Raw genomic sequence first — 20,084 nt, 5'->3', positions numbered from 1 at the left:
GGAGAGACCAGCTTGCCCCGCCCGCGGCCGCGGCATCCGGCCATCCCGGCCCCACCGGCCCCACCGGCCCCACCCTTGGAAAACCCAGCATCGCGACCCCCCACTCTGCCTCCAGCACCCCCCGTTCCTGTCCCCTAAAGGGCTAGTCGTCTTGATCACCTATGTATAAATGCCTCCCTAAGACCCAGACCCCGGGAATCCTGAAAGAAAAGGGGGGGAAGGGAGATAGGGGCCTCTCCCCTCTAATGAGCCCTTTAGAAGGGCTCCGACCGGTTTGGGGAGCTGGGCAAGGGGAGGGGGTGCCCTGAGCTGAGCCAGAGACCCGCCCACAGACCGGGAAAGTGTGCCCCCCCCCATCTGTTATGGGGTGGAGGGCAGAGGTTAAAGATCTCAGCCAGACCCTTTCCTCTCTGGGCAAAAACAGGAAAATAATCGGCACGTGAGAAAGGATTATTGGATGTCAGGAGCTGTGCTAAACACTTTATACACGTTAATTTCATCCTTACAGTAGCCTAATGAGAAAGGGATTACCATCTCCATTTTATAGCTGGGGAAACTGAGGCTGAGAGGGACAAATGTGCACAAAGTCTATACATGTTGTTAATCTTAAAGCTGGAGTTGTTCTCTGGAAAGTCTGTGTTCTTAACCATTAGGCATACTGTCACTCTGGCGCAGCCAGGAAGTGCCTGGAAGATCATTCCAAATGATAGTTACAATAATTGTCACCACTGATAGGAACCCGGCCATGCGGGGAGGGTGCCAAGCACCTCATACATGTGGATTCTTTGGGTCATCATGACACCCTATTATTAGTATTATTTCCATCTTACAGATTGAAACTGAGGCCCGGAGAAGTGGAGCACCTTATCCTGGGTCTTACATACAGGTAGAAGTGGTTCAAACTCAAGACCGTGTTCTAATCCAAGGAGGTGAGAAGCCCTGCCCCAGATACGAGTGTCTGATCTTGTGAGTTGGAAAATTTCCTCCTTCCAGGCACCCTGTATCTTCAGTGACCTTGCTCACCCCCTTGGCCTCTCTAGACCAGACACCTCAGCCCAGAAAACCAACTGGTTCCCCCAGAAAATGGACAGAAATAAGATTCAGAGCAACAACAAAACAAAACAAAAAGAAACTTTTTAAATTTTATTTAAGAAGCTCAAGGGCTGGTGAGGGAGGGGAAGAAGAGAGGCTTCGGTGATGGCGCCCCCCTCTGTACCCCACCTAGTGCATTCTTAACGGATATGAGCACCTGACAAAGCCAGGTCAGGAAAGGGGAGTCTGGATCCCACAGCGCATATTAGCTGGAACCGCAATGTCTGAAAGGAAGAAACCAAGGTTAAAACAAAGGGCTCCAGCAGAACCCCTCACGCCCCCCCTGGGGACCCAGAAATCCTAGGAGCCCCTCTTCTTTGGGAAACTAGAGTTCTGGCCCTTGAGCCCCACCCTCCCTCAGACCCAGCAGTCCCGGCCCCCAAATGCTCACCTATCTGCTGAGGCTTGGGCAAGTTCAGGTTGTCCATGACCTTGACAAATTCCTCACAGCTGAGAGTGAGCCGAGGGTTCAAAGTCCTCTCCTCCTCCACAGTGGACACTGTGAGCCCTAGTGGCCAAGGGAGGGGAAGAATGTCAACCTGGCAAGTGCCTGGGGCTTCCTAGGACTACACTTCCCAGGAGGCTTAGGGTGCATCTCGGGCCTGGGACTAATAGGCTCTTCCCAGAATGTTTCTGAGGTCGCTGGCTCTCCTCAAAGGGCACTATGGGAAATGTAGTTTCCCACCTTCCCTAAGCTCTATAAGGAAGTCCCAGGAAAACTCCTGCCCTCCGGAATTCTAGTTGTAGTTTCTCCATCCACACTCGGCACACCTAAGCACTTAATCTTTTTTGGCCAGAGGAATTTCTAGGAATTGTAGTCTCCATGCCCCACAAGGACTACAGCGGTTTGGTACGCCCTCTCAAATGGAAAGTTATGGAAGTCCCATACCTCCCCCAGGAAGCCCTCACCATGGTAATCATGAGCAGGGTAGACCAGACAGTCTCCTGGAAGCGTGAAGATCTTTTCATGGACCGAGTGGTACAAGGTCTTAGCACAGCCTGGGGAGGGAAAGTTCAGAGGAGTGAATCAACAGGACAGGAGCCCTCTAATCCCTTCCTTCAAGAAAAGGGTGGGAGGATAAAATCACATAGCTAAACTGCCCCCCCTCATTTCCTGCCAGGACCCCTCTGCCTAGGCACAGAAAGAGAGGAAAGGGCATTCTAGACAGATGGAACAGCATAGGTGAAGAATTGAGGAATGGTGAGAAATTCACCATGGTGGTAAGTAAGGTTGGGGTGAGATCCTGAAGCACCAGGGAGTTGTGCCCTCAGCCTGGGGATGCCAAGAAAAGCTTCAGGGCAGGGAGGCTGGACTAGAAGGTAAGAAACTGAAGACATGAGGCCAAAGAGAATGGTTCCAACAACAATCTCTGAGTCCTCAATTGGGGCGGGGGCAAACCTCTCTAGACCATCATTCCCGCCATTCATGTCAGCCCAATCCTTCAATTTCGTAACTGTGCCAGGAGTGGATAAATGGGAGATGAGGCACCTCGGAAAGAAACAGACAGACACAGACGGAGGCATGAGGAGAGGAAGAGGAAGCAAGAGGCAGCCTGGGGCTCTGGTTACACACTTCCAGCTCAGGGTTGTCCTATCTTTCCTCTGTCTTTATCAGGGCAGCTAAATCCTCCCAATCTAGTGTCAGCCCCGTAGTCGCACGCACACGCTGAAGGGCGGGCACACCCAGAGGTTCTGAAACTAAACTCCCTTCCCACAGTGAAACTCCTGAATCTAACTGCCCCTCTAGCAGCCGAACTCCTGAATCAAACTCACACCCCTCCCCGCTGCGACACCTCCAGCAGCCAAACTCCTTACGGGGTTTAAAAATATGTCCACAGGGGCGCCTGGCTGGCTCAGTCGGTAGAGCATGTGACTCTTGAGCTTGGGGTTGTGGGTTCAGGTCCCACGTTGGATGTAGAGATTACTTAAAAAAAAATAAATAAATAAAAAAGGGCTCCCTTGGGCGGTACATACACTACAATTGGAATGATACAGAAAAGGTGAGCGTGGCCCCTATGCTAGGGTGACATACAAATTCCGTGAAGCATAAATATTAAAATATTATTAAAATAAATAATAAATATATGTCCACAAACTCACTGACACTTTTGTGTTCAAAATGTGATCCTTTTCCCCTCGCCTTGACTTAGTGGTCTCCACTAAGTGACTTGCAACGAATAAATAGGATATTGCAGAAATGACAGAGGTTAACTTCTGAGACTAGGTCATTAAGAAAAAGTTAGGGGGCGCCTGGGTGGCGCAGTCGGTTAAGCGTCCGACTTCAGCCAGGTCACGATCTCGCGGTCCGTGAGTTCGAGCCCCGCGTCAGGCTCTGGGCTGATGGCTCGGAGCCTGGAGCCTGTTTCCGATTCTGTGTCTCCCTCTCTCTCTGCCCCTCCCCCGTTCATGCTCTGTCTCTCTCTGTCCCAAAAATAAATAAAAAACGTTGAAAAAAAAAAAAAAAAAAGAAAAAGTTAAAGTTAGGGCTTCGGACTGCTTGCCCGTTGCATCTCTCTGATCATGCCCTCTGGAGGAACCCCGCTGCCAGGTCATGAAGACAAAGCACCCCCATGGAGAGGTCACATGGTGAGAAACTGAGGCCTCCTGCCAACAGTGGGAGCCAGCTTGCCAGCCATGTGAGTGAGGCACCTTTGGAAGCGGACCCTCCAGCCCCAGTCACGCCTTCAGATGACGGCAGCCCAGGCCCTAGCTTGACTGTGCCCTCCATGAAAGATGCTGAGCCGGAACCACCCAGCTAAGCTACTCCCAGAGTCCTGACTCTCAGAAGTTATGCGAGATAATGTTAATCATTGTTTTAAGTCATTACACTCTGGGGTCATTTGTTTCACAGCGATAGATAACTAACGCCCCCCCTTGAATCTAACTGTCCCTCAATACAGTAAACCACTGCATCTGCCCCCCAAGGGCCATGACTCTAACTCTCCCCGACTCCAGCATCTAAACTTCTTGAATCTAATCCTGACCACCTAAAACCCCCATTCATTCATTCTTACAACAGGTCCTTAAAACTCTGGTGTCATTCTAACACCCATTCATTCATTCTTACAACAGGTCCTTAAAACTCTGGCCCACGCATAACCATCCTACGATCTCAGGCTGGAGAAGGGGGTCTGTGACCTTGCTGGAAGTCCGTCCGCCCACACCCTCGGATGAGCAGGGCATCTCCAGTGAAGGCCATGCTGTGGTCATTCAGGACGAAGGTGACACAGCCTGGGGTGTGGCCGGGGCTGGCCCGGGTCTCCAAGGCCTGGTGGGGAAGGAATGTACAGACAGTTATCAATAAGCCAAGGACTCTGGTCTGATGGCAAAACTGACCCCAGAAGTACCCATCCCACCTCAGGATCACATCTAGCTAGCATAGTTTTTTGCAAAAAGATTAGGTGTGCCTGGGTGGCTCAGTCAGTTAAGCGCCTGACTCTTGATTTCAGCTCAGGTCATGATCTTGCTGTTCATGGGATCGAGCCAGGCATCGTCTGCCTCTGCACTGACAGCATGGAGCCTGTTGGGTATTCTCTCTCTCCCTCTGTCTCTGCCCCTCCCCCACGCACCTGCTCGCTCGCTCTCTCTCTCTCTCTCAAAATAAATAAATACACATTTAAAAAATTAAATAATAAAATTATGTTATTGAAATGAAATTAAAGATGCTATACACAAATATTTAATGACATAAAAATATGTTAAATATCCGGTAAGTGCTAAAAGCAGATTAAAAAAAAAAAAAAACTTGTACAGTGTCATCTTTTTTTTTTTTTTTTTTAATTTTTTTTTTCAACGTTTATTTTATTTTTTGGGACAGAGAGAGACAGAGCATGAACGGGGGAGGGACAGAGAGAGAGGGAGACACAGAATCGGAAACAGGCTCCAGGCTCTGAGCCATCAGCCCAGAGCCTGACGCGGGGCTCGAACTCACGGACTGTGAGATCGTGACCTGGCTGAAGTCGGACGCTTAACCGACTGCGCCACCCAGGCGCCCCTACAGTGTCATCTTTTAAAAAAAATTTATTCATTCACTCAAAATATATTTTTTTCTTTAGGCTTTTCCTACATTAACAATTTTTAAACAGAAAACATGTCATTTTATAATTAAAAGTAAAACACAAAATTCAGGATAAACTAAAGATGTAAACATTAAAAGAACCGTAAGAATTCTAGAGAGAGAAAAAAGAATTCTAGAGGAAAATATATAAGGATATTATGAGTATATAAGAATATATATAAAATCATATAAAGATATATATAATCTTTTTTTAAAACATGACTTTTTTTAACGTTTATTTATTATTGAGAAACAGAGAGAGACAGAGTATGAGCGGGGAGGGGCAGAGAGAGGGGGAGACACAGAATGAGAAGCAGGCTCCAGACTCTGAGCTGTCAGCAGAGAGCCCGACGCGGGGCTGGAACTCACGAACCGTGAGATCATGACCTGACCTGAAGTCAGACGCTCAACCGACTGAGCCAGCCAGGTGCCCCAAAGATATATATAATCTTATAAATACATAAAGAGATTATACACACACATACACACACACACACACACACACATATAAGGAAAAACAGTGACAAGGATGACCACATAGTTTAACTTCATCATAGAAAAGAACAAAATAAGAGTTAAAAGACAAAAAACTCAGACAATATTAGCAGCATGTATAAGAAAGTATTATAAAGTGTGAATAGCCATCATATATAAACAGCTCCTAAGCATCAATAAAAACTCCCAAAAGAAAAATGCACAAAAGAAAAAAAAAAAAAGAGGCAATTATGGAAGAGGAAACAAATAGTCAAAAACCATCTGAAATAATATTTGACCTCCCTTTTTTGGGAGAAAAGGAGGGAGATTTAAATGTTAAAAACCCTCACTTTTCACGTACCAGATTGGCAACTGTTAGGGTATTGCTCAGGGTGTTTGAGGCAAGCCCTTTTGTTTCCCCGGGACGCGGGTATGACTCCATGTAGCCATTTCAGAGGGCAAGTTTGTAGTGTTTACCAGCATCTCAAATGTGCACTCTTTCTGACCTCTCAAAGTTACTGCTGTTAAGTACTGTTAAGAACTTCCGACACATGTGCAAAAAACGCCCACTCAGGAAAATCCTCATTATCTAAATTCCCACACTCAGTTCAGGGAAGCAACTGTCAGAAAACAATTGTTACCCTAATGATCTAACAACCACTTAGAAGATTAGTTCCCCGCTCACATAGCACCCTTCCCACCAATTAGCATCCTGGTCCAGGTCAGTCTAATCAGCAGATTATAGAAGGGCACCATGTGCAGACCCTGTGTCCACACCCAGCACCCATTCTGCCCTTCCCCACTCACAGGTCTCCAGTTCGGCTCGGGGCATCCGTGTGCCCAGCCAAGCACTTCCTTAGCCTCCGTGGTAGCTTGGGTGGCTTCTGACACGGTTCTCTGGCCACCAAGGTCTCCGTAAATGTCTGAGAACGTCTGAGAAAGCTTTTCCCTTCCTGATACAAGAGTTTGCCACCTCTCCTTCCCACCTCATCTGGTTCTGGACAAAGGTGTGATGGCTGCAGCTGCAGCAACCACCTTGCAACCATGAAAAAGAATCCCCAAAATGATAGCGCTGCTTAATCGGACCATGACTGCCTTCTTCCAGACTCTATTACAGGAGAACATTGAACACCCGATTATTTAAGCCACTGTATGGTTTTTTAAGTCATGTATTGGTTTTTCAGCCAAACACCTTCCTAGCTCATATATAATAGGATAGATGCGCAATGCCAAACAAATGCAAAGCAAAATCACAGACCTTGCAAAAGCTTGTGGGAAAAATCGCAGGCATCCTGCACCAAATTAACACCTTTTGGTGGCAGCAAAGGGATGATCTTTCACTTTTTATTTGGTCTGTTTCTGTACTCTCTGAATTTTTCTTTCTCAGGAGCCTTTATTTCATTTTATTTTTATTTAAATCCAAGTTAGTTAACATATAGTGTGACAGTGGTTTCAGGAATAGAATTTACTGATTTATCACTTACATAGAACACCCAGTGCTCATCCCAACAAGTGTCCTCCTTAATGCCCCTTGCCCCTTTAGCCCACCCCCCACCCAACACCCCGCCAGCAGCCCTCAGTTTGTTCTCTGTGTTTAAGGGTCTCTTATCACCTGTCTCCCTCTCTGTTTTTATCTAATTTTTCCTTCCTTTCCCTTGTGTTCATCTGTTTTGTGTCTTAAAGTCCTCAAATGAGTGAAGTCATATGATTTCTGTTTTTCTCTGACTAATTTTACTTAGCATAATACCCTCCAGTTCTATCCAGTGTTGCAAATGGCAAGATTTCCTTCTTTTTGATTGCTGAGTAATACTCCATTGTATATATAGACCACATCTTCTTTATCCATTCATCCATCGATGGACATTTGGGCTCTTTCCATACTTTGGCAATTGTCGATAGTGCTGCTATAAACATGGGGGTGCATGTGCCCCTTCAAAACAGCATCCCTGTACCCCGCGGATAAATGCCTAGTCGTGCAATTGCTGGGTCGTAGGGTAGTTCCATTTTTAGTTTTTTGAGGAACCTCCATACTGTTTTCCAGAGTGGCTGCACCAGCTTGCATTCCCACCAGCAGTGCAAAAGTGTTCCCCTTTCTCCACATCCTCGCCAACATCTGTCGTTGCCTGAGTTGTTAATGTTCGCCATTCTGACAGGTGTAAGGAGGTACCTCATTGTGGTTTTGATTTGTATTTCCCTGATGATGAGTGACGTGGAGCATCTTCTCATGTGGCGGTTGGCCGGCTGGATGTCTTCTTTGGAGAAGTGTCTATTCATCTCTTTTGCCCATTTCTTCACCGATTATGTGTTTTTTGGGTATTGAGTTTGATAAGTTCTTTATAGATTTTGGATACTAACCCTGTATCTCTGAATATTTTTTTAAAACAAAAGACATGGGTGTCTTTCAAACTAAATGTTGTGATGGATGATCAGGAGTAGTGTTCAAAGTAGTTAATCACAGTTGTAGCAATGGGTATTGACCAATCAGAAGGACATCAGCCATGAACAACCAGTACAGTTAGAAACTATCTATATGGTCTATATGGTACGGTGAAAGTATATATATGGTATATGTAATTGTGTATGTGTATAAATTGGACAAGATTTTAATATCGATTGAGCAAAATCCTGCTTGCCACGTAGATCAAGATTCCTTAGGCCCTTGGTGATGGAATCTGTGTCGCAGGTGGCTTGGCTAGTGAGCAGGATCCCTGGCCGTTCCCTTCTCTGGAATATCTAGAATCCGTCCTCCACCACCATGTACCTCCCACCGTCCCACCCATCTTGGGCCTCATCCTCTCCTGCTCGGAACAACCACCAGCATCCTCCCTGGCCCGCCGGCCTCCATCCGTCTCCCGCATGACCCTGAAGGGGGTTTCTATTGCCCAGATTCAAACCTGCTCCTCTCTGCTCAAGACTCTTCCTTGGCTCCCACTGTCCCCAGGGCAGAGTTCTGGGTCCTCGGCCTAACTTTTGAAATGCCCCTGCTCTGGTGCCTGTCCACCTTCACAGCCCAGGGTCCTGTAACATCCTCCATTTCTCAACACGCCCAGCTACTCTGAAACCCAGGGTCATTTCCAGAAAGCACCAGGTTTTTCCACACCTCTTGCCCATGCAATTCTCTCTGCTAGGTACACCCTTCCCTCTTCACCCATTAGTCAGATCGACTCATTTCCAAGAGCCCTGACATTGACTGACCCCTTCTCCTGTGCCGGGCTCTCTTCTAAGTGTTCAACTCGACTGAACTCACTCAGTCCACACACACCCTTATGACGTAGGTACCGTTCCTGTGCCCATTCTGCAGATGAGGAAACTGAGGCACAGGCTGCGAATAAGAACGTGCCAACTATAACCATGTACTAGAATATGAACGAATCTCACGGATAAGACAAAAGCAAATAAAATGCACTAGACACAGAAGAGCAGAAAGGTGTGGAATGGAATAGGATGGATGGGGCAAGGAGGGGGATAGGATACAGTGAGAAATCTCAGGGTGCCCATTACACAGTACAGGGAAGTGGTATTTCATGAAGTGGAGGTTTCATTGGCGAATCCAGAAGGAAAACATCCCATCTCATGGCGAAGGTGCATGGACCAGTGGTCAAGAACAGTTTCCTGAGCCAGGCGACATGGGTTCCAAATTTGGCTCAGCTATTACTAGCTGTGTGTCCTTGCACAAGTCACTTCACCTCTCTGGGCTTCTCTACTCATTTGTAAAATGGGGATAATAAGTGTCCCACCCCATAGGGCTATTACAAAGATCAAATTATTTTGTATCTGTAAAGCACTTAGAAAAATGCCCAGCACACAATATTTGCTGTATAATAAAAGTAACATAATCATGATGATGTTTTAAAATTTGTCAAAACACTGATCTACTGGAACCACAAGGCCTCCTGGGTTCAAATCCCCGCTTGGCCACTTTCTCAGTGTAATTTTGGGGCAAGTCACTTCCCCTCTTTAAAAGGGGGAAAATATTTCCTTCTCTGTAAAATGGGGAGAATATTTCTGATCTCACTATGTGGTTATGAAGGTTGAGATCTATTTGTCAGAGAAGAAACAGCAAAGGCCCAAGGGCCAGATTCAGCCATAGAAGTGTTTTGTTTGGACTGCTCAGGAGTTATGAGAAGTCTGCATTTGTAGTCTACCCTTAAGGAGTAGAAGATTTCGGGGGTGTCTGCTGGCCCAGTTAGTTGAGCATCCCACTCTTGATTTCGGCTCAGGTCATGATCTCAAGGTCATGAGACGGAGCCCCGCATTGGGCTCTGTCGAGCTCCACGCTGACAGCACGGAACCTGCTTAACATTCTCTCTTGGGGCGCCTGGGTGGCTCAGCAGGTTAAGCATCAACTTTGGCTCAAGTCACGATCTCATGGGTGGTGAGTTCAAGCCCCATGTCTGTGCTGACAGCTCGGAGCCCGGAGCCTGCTTCGGATTCTGTGTCTCCCTCTCTCTCTGCCCCTCCCCAGCTCACACACACTTGCGTGCTCTCTCTCTCTCTCTCAAAAAAAAAAAAAAAAAAGTGGAAGATTTCTGAAGAACGTATATTTGCAGCTTCTATTAAAAAAAGAGAGAGAAGGCTTGGCAGTAGACAGACTACATTCCTAAACATGCATAATCAACTCGAATTGTGCAGTGGGTGTCCCGCCTCATACACAGAACACACACCCTAACATTTGCCACAGGCCCCACCACTCCCTGCTGCCTGCAGCAATGTTTGATTATGAAAATCCTTCCAGACAAAAGCTGAGGAAATGCACTTACAGACCTCAGCACAGTGTGTGGCAAGAAGCAAACCCACAATGCTTGTTAACTATTGTTAAATTCTCATTATTACCACTAACCGATATCAAAATATATACCATCTATTCCAGTTGCCAGCAAAGAAGAAGAAGTTGAATGACACCACGAGCAAACAACCGGACGCACCCAGCATGTGGAACGTTCTACAAGACAACAGGCCGGAAACTTCAGAAGTCAATGTCATGGTGCAGAAAGGGTATGAACCTATTGTAGAATTATTTGTTGTAGCTTTAAAAAAACGTTTATTTATCTAGAGAGAGAGTGAGAGGAGAAGGGGCAGAGAGAGGGAGAAAGACCAAGCAGGCCCCACGCTCATCACAGAGCCCAACATGGGACTTAATCCCACAACCATGAGGTCATGACCTGGGCAGAACTCAAGAGTCGGCGCTTAACCAACTGAGCCACCCAGGTGGCCGTAAAGTGTTCGAGATTTACATGAACCTCGTTGGGTCCTGGTTCCTAAAAACAGCCTTAAAAATGATTCATGGCCTGGATTTAAGAATGATTTCAGAATTATTGTATATTTTCTGTGACAAAGATTTTGTAAAAGAATTGTTCTCAAAGTGTGGTCAAGGGAACCTTGAGGGTCTGCGAGGTGAAAACTATTTTCACGATAGTAGGAAGACTTCTTCCACCCTCCTTACTGTCATTCTCCCATCAGAGTTCGGTGGTGTTTTCTAGAAGCTCCGTGGCTGGTGATGACGTCACTGCTCTGACGGCTGATGGGAGTACTTGGATATTCTTGTGTTAAAAAAAAAAGTCTCAGTTTTAACTTCCAATGCAGTAAATTTTGTTGGATCTCTGAATAGGTATGTTTTATTTATTTTTTATTCAGGGGCGCCATTCAGACCCTCTGCCTCCCTCTCTCAAAAAAATAAAAAAATTAAAAAAAAAAAAAGTTGTGGGGGTAAGCACCTAATATCTTGACCTCACGCAGGTCACCTGTTCTTGAAACTGGATAATCTCAGCGGCAGAATATTCTGCAGGGATTCCATAGGCCTGCCTAACCGCACATTCTTTCACATGTCTTCTTCCCATCCACGGTGCTGCAAATACGTGACACCTTTCAGCAGGTGCTCCTTCCCGGGGGGGCTTCCCGCTGCAGGGGTAGCTTCTCAAACTCGGTCCCATCCCCTGAACCAACAGGAAAGAGACCCGCCCCGCAAGCTCACTCGCCTCGCAGTTCCCACGGCCCACACTGCCCCCTGGTGGCAGGCGAACTCTTGCCTCCTATTCCATTTGGTCCCCAGGTTCATGCCACGACTCCTTTATTCAAAAGCACTTCATCTTGGGGGCTCCTGGGTGGCTCAGTGGGTTAGGCATCTGACTCCTGATTTTGGTTCAGGCCATGATCTCATGGTTTGTGAGTTCGAGTCCCGCCATCTGTGAGCGCAGAGCCTGCTTGGGATTCTCTCTCAAAATAAATAAGTAAACTTAAACAAAGCAAAACAAAACCCTTAATCTTGATATAACCAACCACTATTTCTGTGCACTCTGAACTCAAAAACCCAAAATGTCTTTTCCCACTGCAGCTAAATACTCTGAACCTCCATCAGCCTTCCTTTCCTTTGTGAAAGAAAACGACATTAGTTGTGATGTTCAGAGGACAGTGTACAGATATCTACAACTTGACGATGAGTCAAAAATTAAGACAGGTGATGGATGGACCCGACGTACACGGTCAATTTTTCTTTCAACTTTTCTGTATGCTTGCCATTTTTCATAAAATGTTGGGAGGGTTCCCCAATTCAAATAGTTCCAAATAGAAGGAAGCACTGAAATCCTCATTTGGACTACAAGAGGACCACCTGGGAGCTTTTATTTTATTTTTCTTAATATTTTATTTTTAAGTCATCTCTACACCCAACGTGGGGCTTGGACTTAACCTCGAGATCAAGAGTCACAAGCTCTGCTGACTGAGCCAGCCAGGCACCCCACCTGTGAGCTTTTAAAATATACTGGTTCCCTGTGTTCACCCCTAACAATTAAATCAGAATCTCTAAAGTGGGATCTGGGGGATCAGTATCTGGCAATGCTCTAAATTAACATATTAAACAAACAAGACTAACTTTCTGAATCTGCCACTCCTCATGGGAGCTGAAATGTTCACATCTCATTGCTCATTAAAACAGAAATTTATTTCTGCAGTGAAACCATCCAAATCTGGCCCACTGTGAATGCAAAATATACAACCAGCTCAAAAAAAACTGGCAATTTCTACTCAAGTTAAGCGTATGTCAGTCCTATGACCCAGAAAGTCCATTCCTTGGAATTGAGAATAGTGTCCACCAAGAGATCTGTATAAGGACCCCTCACAGTCGCATTAGTTCATAATAGCCAAAAACTGGAATCAACCAGCAAAAGGAAAATGGATAGACTGCCATAAATTCATATAGTGAAATGCTCTACATCAGGGGTTGGCAAACTATGGCTGCTGCACCAAATTTGGCCTGTCACCTGTTTTTGTATGGCCTGAGGGCTAAGAATGGTTTTTACACTTTTTTCATGGTTGGAAAAATAAATAAAAATGGGAGTGGTATTTCATAATACATGAGAATGCCGAAATGAAAATTTCGGAGGCCATAAATAAAGTTTTATTGGAGCACAGCCATGCTTATTCATTTATGCATTGTCTACGACTGCTTTCACACCAACACAACTGAGTGGTTACAACAGAGACCATATGGCCTGCAGAACCGAAAACAGTTACTGTCTGGTCCTTTACAGAAGAAGTTTGCCAATCTCTGCTATATAGCAACAGAAGGAAAGGACTACAACTATATACAACATTGTGTGGAGTAAAAGAAGCCAGGCACAAAAGAACACACATTGTATGACTCCTGTTGACAAGGTCCAGAACACGTAGAACTAATCTGTGATTAAATAAGTCAGAAGAGGGGCGCCTGCTGGCTCAGTCAGTAAAGCATGTGATTCTTGATTTCAGGGTAGTGAGTTCAAGTCCCACATTAGGCATGCAGCCAAGAAAGGAAGGAAGGAAGGAAGGAAGGAAGGAAGGAAATAAGGAGGGAGGGAGGGAGGAAGGAAGGAAGGAAGGAAATAAGGAGGGAGGGAGGGAGGGAGGAAGGAAGGAAGGAAGGAAGGAAGGAAGGAAGGAAGAAAGGAGCTAATATTGTAAATCTTAAAAGTCCTTCTCTGGGAATCCAAGCTGGTGCAGCCACTCTGGAAAACAGTATGGAGGTTCCTCAAAAAACTAAAAATAGAACTACCCTACGGCCCAGCAATTGCATGACTAGGCATTTATCCAAAGGATACAGGTGTGCTATTTTGAAGGGACACACGCAGCCCCATGTTTATAGCAGCACTATCGACAATAGCCAAAGTATGGAAAGAGCCCAAATGTCCATCGATGGATGAACAGATAAAGAAGATGTGCTATATATATATGTGTGTGTGTGTGTGTGTGTGTGTGTGTGTGTGTGTGTATACACACACAATGGAATATTACTCGGCAATCAAAAAGAATGAAATCTTGCCATTTGCAACTACGTGGATGGAACTGGAAGGTATTATGCTAAGTGAAATTAGTCAGTCAGAGAAAAACACAAATCATATGACTTCACTCATATGAGGACTTTAAGAGACAAAACAGATGAACACAGGGAAGGGAAACAAAAATAATATAAAAACAGGGAGGGGGACCAAACAGAAAAGACTCCTAAATATGGAGAACAAATTGAGGGTTACGGGAGGGGTTGTGGGAAGGGGGATGGGCTAAATGGGTAAGAGGCACTAAGGAATCTACTCCCGAAATCATTGTTTCACTATATGCTAATTAATTTGGATGTAAATTTTAAAAAATAAAAAATAAAATTAAAAAAATTCATCAAAAAAAAAAGTCCTTCTCATAAGGGAAAAAAAAATTAGAAATAAAAAAATAAGTAAGAAGAATGGTGTTTTGATGGGGGTGTCAATGGCCAGGGAGAAAGACAAGGAAAACTTCTGGGGTGATAGGTATGTTCTGTATCTGGATCTTAGCAATGGATGCTCAAGTGTAAACATATGTAGGAATTTACAGGGTGCCCGGGTGGCTCAGTCGGTTTAGCATCAGACTTTGGCTCAGGTCTTGATTTCATGGTTCATGAGTTCGAGCCCTGCATTGGTCTCTCTGCTGTCAGCACAGAACCTGCTTCATATCCTCTGTCTCCCTCTCTCTCTGCCCGTCCCCCCCCCCCCCCCGACTTGCATGTGCCCTCTCTCTCTCTCAAAATAAACAAACATTAAATTTTTTTAAATTACCAAGCTGCACATGTATAATATGTGCAATTTCTATCATACAGCATGCACGCTACAATTCTTTTAAAATGGGGGGAAGAAGGGGCGCCTGGGTGGTTCAGTCGGTTGAGCGACCGACTTCGGCTCAGGTCATGATCTCATACTCCGTGAGTTCGAGCCCCACGTCGGGCTCTGTGCTGACAGCTCGGAGCCCGGAGCCTGCTTCGGATTCTGTGTCTCCCTCTCTCTCTGCCCCTCCCCCTCTCATGCTCTGTCTCTCTCTGTCTCAGAAATAAATAAATATTTAAAAAAAATTTTTAATAAATAAATAAATACATAAAATGGGGGGGAATAAAATGAGGGAGGAAAAAAATGTGGCCATCGCTAAAGGTATCTAAAGAACACAAATGAAAGCCACACAGAACACTGAATAATCATAAAGACAGGTACTAGCAAGGGTTGGCAAGGATGCCCAGAAACTAGCACTTTCATTCGCTGCTGGTGGGAACATAAAATGGTGCAGCCACTTTGGATATCGGTCAGTCGGGTCCTCAAAGTATTAAATATATAGAGTGATTATTGATTTAGCAATTCCATCCTAGGTGTATATATATATATATATATATATATATATATATATATATATGCAAAAAGAAATGAAAATGGAGGGACACACAAAAACTCGTACATGAGTATTTTAGCAGCATCATTTATCATAGCCAAAAAGTGGAAAGAGCTAAAATGTCTATTGGCTGATGGATGAATGAATGAGGTATATTCACACAATGGAAGAGTACTCAGCCATAAAAGAGAATGAAATGCTGATAGGTGCTACCATACAGGTGAACCTTGAACATGTAGGGTCAGCAACAGAAGCGCGTCAAAAAAGGCCATATAACACATGATTCCGTCTCTATGAAATACCCAGAATACACAAGCCTGTAGGAGATTAATGGTTGCCTAAGGCTGTAGGGGCAAGAGGGGAGGGGGCTGGGGTGACAATCAGGGGGAGTGGGATTTCTTTTGGAAGTGACAAAAATATTCTAAAATTAATTGTGGTGACGGATGGACTCAACTCTGAATATACTAAGAAGTGTAAAGTTCCGGGGCGCCTGGGTGGCGCAGTCGGTTAAGCGTCCGACTTCAGCCAGGTCACGATCTCGCGGTCCGTGAGTTCGAGCCCCGCGTCAGGCTCTGGGCTGATGGCTCGGAGCCTGGAGCCTGTTTCCGATTCTGTGTCTCCCTCTCTCTCTGCCCCTCCCCCGTTCATGCTCTGTCTCTCTCTGTCCCAAAAATAAATAAAAAACGTTGAAAAAAAAAAAAAAAAATTTAAAAAAAATAAAATAAAAAAAAAAAAAAAAAAAAAAAAAAGAAGTGTAAAGTTCCAATGGATGAATTGGATGGTTTGTGAATTATACCAATTAAGTTGTTTAAAAAAACAGACACAGGGGCGCCTGGGTGGCTCGGTCGGTTACGCATCCGACTTCAGCTCAGGTCATGATCTCGCGGTCCGTGAGTTTGAGCCCCGCGTCGGGCTCTGGGCTGACAATTCAGAGCCTGGAGCCTGTTTCAGATTCTGTGTCTCCCTCTCTCTCTGCCCCTCCCCTGTTCATGCTCTGTCTCTCTCTGTCTCAAAAATAAATAAACGTTAAAAAAAAAAAAAAAAAAAAAAAACAGACACAGAAGGGGCACCTGGGTGGCTAGTTCAGTTAAGCATCCAACTCTTGACTTGGGCTCGGGTCATGATCTCAGCGTTCCTGGGTCTGAGCCCTACATCGGGCTCTGCGCGGACGGTGTGGCTCCTGCTTGGGATTCTCTCTCTCTCCCTCTCTCTCTCTGCCCCTCCCCTCTCTTAAAATAAATAAATAAACTTAAAAAAAAAAAAAAGACACTGAAGCTAAATTTGCCACAGCTAAACCCTTCAACATGCATGCATGCATGCATTCATTCAGTCAGTCTAACAAAGGGCTCATCTTGACACAAAATCCCAACAGTTTTTCACTCTTCTAAGCCTTCTCAACTCAAGAAGTGCTTGCTAATACCTGACAATTACGTGCAGTGTATGTAAAAGTACAGTGCATTTTTTTTTTTTACCCGCTTCCAGAAGAGGACTTGAAATGAAGAGGCCACATCCATGTAGCTAAGCCCTCTGATTCCACACACAGCCCTCATTTCCTCTAAATGCTCTGACTCATATAAACTATCCCCATTTAGCAAAACCCTCTAACCTGGAGGCCAAGACTTCATCCTATCCCTTGACCATTCTGTCCCCAAAGTCAGCCAGACTCTCCGTATCTTTAGCCAGTCTGATCAGAAAAACAAAAGCTTTGTTAGGTGTTTCTCCTCCCCCAGCCCCCCCCTCCACCTCTATCTATTGCTCTGGGTTGAATTTCTGGCTGGAAATCTGCTGACTAGGCCTGTGACAGTGAAAAAGAGGTAGGAACCTTCAGACCCTTCCTGTGTGAAGCAACAGCCATGCCAAGGGTGAGACAAGCTGGCACGTGGCAGGGGGAGGGGGGAGGTGGGTGGGGGGAGACATTTAAGGAGGTGGTGGCTTGAAGGTGCCCACCCTGCCCTTGCCTGGCCCTGAGGGCGGACACCTCCTTAAATGTTGTGCCCTAGGCGCCTCGATGGCCTCACCCTGATCCTGGCTCTGGGCAACAGGAGGCTCCTTCCTCCAACAGCGGCTCTAGAAGACAGCGCTGGGTCTCTCCCTCAGCCCCGGCTTCAGAATTTTAGCCCTCGATCAACTTTTATGGAGATGCCAGGCCAAAAGAGCTGCTCCAAGGTGGTAGGAAACTCCACAAATGTTGTTGACTCAAGGGGCCTGGCCAAAGACACACCTGCCCAGCCTCTTGCCCCAGTGCCCCACCTGCGTTTATGGCGCCCTCCTCCCAGAGACAAACTCAGGGATCAGAAATCCAGGCCAGAGGCCCCTCCTACCCCAAGATTCAGGAGCCCAAGCCCCCAGCCCCCTCTTCCCTTAGGTCCAAGAAGTCCAGGCCACCACCCTCTCGGGACCCAGGATCCAACTCACGAAGCGCCCGAAGTGGATGGAGTCCCCATCCTCAATGTGCAAGTCAGCCTGGGCCCCGCTAAGGCGGGAGATGACAGACTGGCAGCCGGGGAGTAGGGACCGGAGCAGCCCTGAGCCCGTAATGTGATCCGCGTGGCAGTGGGTATTCACTGGGGGAGAAAGGAGGGCCAGGTCCAGGAGGGCACAGAGGAGGACGCAGGCTTCCCAGCCCCCAACGCCCTCCTCCCTCAGACCCAGGAGTTCGGTCTCCAGACTGACCAGCATACAGCAGCCGCAGCCCCAGTTCCTTGACCAGCTGGGCATCCCGAGGCGCTGTCTCCAGAACCGGGTCGATCAGAATGGCCTCACGGGACTCTCTGTCACCCAACAGGTACGTGTAGGTGCAGCTCTTGGGCTCAAACATCTGGGAAGGGGGCGTGGGACAGGTGAGAGCGCAGAACCAGACTTCCACTCACTGGGGACCCAGGACTCCGAGCCTCGATTCGATTCTCTTCCTAAGATCCAGAAGCAGAAACCCTTCTTTCCCCTCGGCGTCGGGAGTCTGGGGCCCCTGCACCTTACTCCATCTGAACCAATGAGTCCCAACTTTCCAATACCCCCCCCACACACACACTCCCCCGCCAAATCAGGGTCTCCAGCAGCCTCTTCCGTCTAGGACTCAGGAGTCCGGCCCCAAGCCCCGGGGATCCCAGATCTCCTCCCTTTCAAGGAACCCGGAGTCCCGCCCCTGCCGCCGCCCAGCGCCCAGTAGTCCCGTTGCGGGTCCAGCGTCCTCGCACCTGCCGTAGGAGGATGGGGACTCCAGACCCGCTGCGCTGGCTGAGCTGCCGCCCGGCGAACCTCAGTGTAGCCCCCGCCATCGCGCTCGCGGCCGGGTGGGACCAAGCTGAGGCGCAGCGCCGGCGGAAGCCGGGTGCCCACTGGCTGACCTGGGCGGGGAGGGGCGGGGCGCGGCGCGGCGCGGCGCGGGCGGGGCGGGGCGGGGCGGGGGCGGGGCCGTCTTAAAGGGGCCGCGCCCGCGGCCGCTGGGGTGGGGGTGGGGGTCCAGTCTGGCGAAGAGACTTCAGACACCGAGAAGACGGTGAGACAGAGAAACGGCGAACGGGGATACACTCAAAAGGCGAGGGAGAGACGTTGGGAGAAGCACGGACAGAGAGAGAAATGAAAACCCAACAGGAGGCCCCAATACACTGATAGCGGGACTCCTTGTGTATTTCCGGTGGTTTTTCTCAGGAGAGAAACAGGCAGACAGAAAAGCTCAAAGTCAAGGAGAGAATTTTGCACATTTATTCCTCACTTGGGGTCTCCTGTGTGCCTGGCCCAAGCTGGGAGAAGCTGGGGACCTGGAGGTGAGCCCTGTCCGGTCGGTGAGGAGAATGGTGCAGACATCAGGGCTGAAACAAAAGAAGGTTCAGGGATTGCCAGGAGCTCAGGGGAAGGAGGAAACAGGAAAGCAGGGATCCTCAAGCACTCTTTACTGTGAGGTTCCCCCCAAATAAGACCTCTTCACTCTGGGGCCCATTCTTGCTGTTTCTGTAGGATTGCTAGACTGTTCACCAGTCCCTTGAAGGCATGCACACCTTCTGGGTCAGCTGTGAGAAGCCCTAAGAGGTAGAAACCTGGGCATACCCCTTCCCAACTGTGCGACCTTGGGCTCAAAACTTACCGTCTTCTGGGCTTCATTCAGTATAAGTATACTCATCTGTAAAATGAGGTTGAAAAGAGCTCCTCCCTTATTGTGAAGATCTAATAAGTTCAGACACGTAAAGAGTCTGGGAGAGCGCCTGGCACAGAACAAAACTATTATTGTGATTTCATCACCATCCTCAACTCCTTCCAATTCATCACTAGGCCCTGTTTTAAATTTTTTTATGTTTATTTATTTTTGAGAGAGAGACAGAGACAGAGACAGGACAGAGTGCGAGTGGGGGGAGGGGCAGAGAGAGAGGGAGACAGAATCTGGAGCAGCTCCAGGCTCTGAGCTGTCAGCACAGAGCCTGATGCGGGGCTCAAACGCATGAACCATCAGATCATGTGATCTGAGCCTAAGTCGGACGCTTAACCAACTGAGCCACCCAGGTACACCTATCTAGGCTCTGTTAAGTTAACCTCTCCAATCAGGCCACTTCTCCACCATCATGCCCTCAGCCCCAGTCAAGAGGCAGCAAGGCATAAATGCAAATTACGTGGGTTCCAGGGCCTGGCTGCAGGAGTTTAAATCCTGACCCTGACCCTGTGTGACCTTGAATAAGTGACCTCCCTCCTTGTGCCTCATTTTCCTTTTTCTGTACACTGGGGATAATAGTATCGCCTCCTCTTAAAAACTTGCTGTCAGGATGAGATGAAAGAACGTATACCAAGCACTCACGATAGTTTCAGGTATATAAGAAGT

At 47.2% G+C, this 20,084-nt stretch overlaps 1 protein-coding gene and 1 pseudogene across 2 annotated transcripts; one reads left to right on the top strand and one right to left on the bottom strand.

Moving 5' to 3' along the window:
• Window positions 1–1,128: 1,128 nt before the first annotated feature.
• On the bottom strand, window positions 1,129–18,632 carry ETHE1 (ETHE1 persulfide dioxygenase). Of its 2 annotated transcripts, XM_078438360.2 has the most exons (7): window positions 18,472–18,632; window positions 17,951–18,095; window positions 17,693–17,841; window positions 4,231–4,360; window positions 2,002–2,091; window positions 1,484–1,600; window positions 1,129–1,316 (listed from the first exon to the last, which is right to left on the bottom strand). In XM_078438360.2, exons 1-7 carry the CDS (start codon window positions 18,550–18,552, stop codon window positions 1,264–1,266), a joined length of 765 nt encoding a protein of 254 aa, XP_078294486.2. In that variant the 5' UTR covers window positions 18,553–18,632; the 3' UTR covers window positions 1,129–1,263. The 2 variants fall into 2 exon arrangements, with proteins under 2 accessions (XP_078294486.2, XP_078294487.1); XM_078438361.2 differs by lacking the exon at window positions 17,693–17,841 and having other exon boundaries at window positions 18,472–18,586.
• Window positions 3,046–3,158, top strand: LOC132676288 (U6 spliceosomal RNA; annotated as a pseudogene).
• Window positions 18,633–20,084: the final 1,452 nt, after the last annotated feature.

The sequence above is a fragment of the Panthera onca genome, chromosome E2, assembly GCF_046562875.1.
Source record: "Panthera onca isolate mPanOnc1 chromosome E2, mPanOnc1 haplotype 2, whole genome shotgun sequence".
In the NCBI taxonomy this organism is placed as follows: domain Eukaryota; kingdom Metazoa; phylum Chordata; class Mammalia; order Carnivora; family Felidae; genus Panthera; species Panthera onca.
This window is presented reverse-complemented; position numbering and strand designations above follow the sequence as displayed.

Excerpts from the sequence above, each read along its gene's own strand:
- ETHE1 (XM_078438360.2), bottom strand. The coding sequence starts at position 18,552 with ATGGCGGGGGCTACACTGAGGTTCGCCGGGCGGCAGCTCAGCCAGCGC. Across the intron at positions 17,842-17,950 it reads GCTGCGGCTGCTGTATGCTG|TGAATACCCACTGCCACGCG; the intron begins GTCAGTCTGGAG and ends TTTCTCCCCCAG. Across the intron at positions 2,092-4,230 it reads GCGGACGGACTTCCAGCAAG|GCTGTGCTAAGACCTTGTAC; the intron begins GTCACAGACCCC and ends TTCCCTCCCCAG.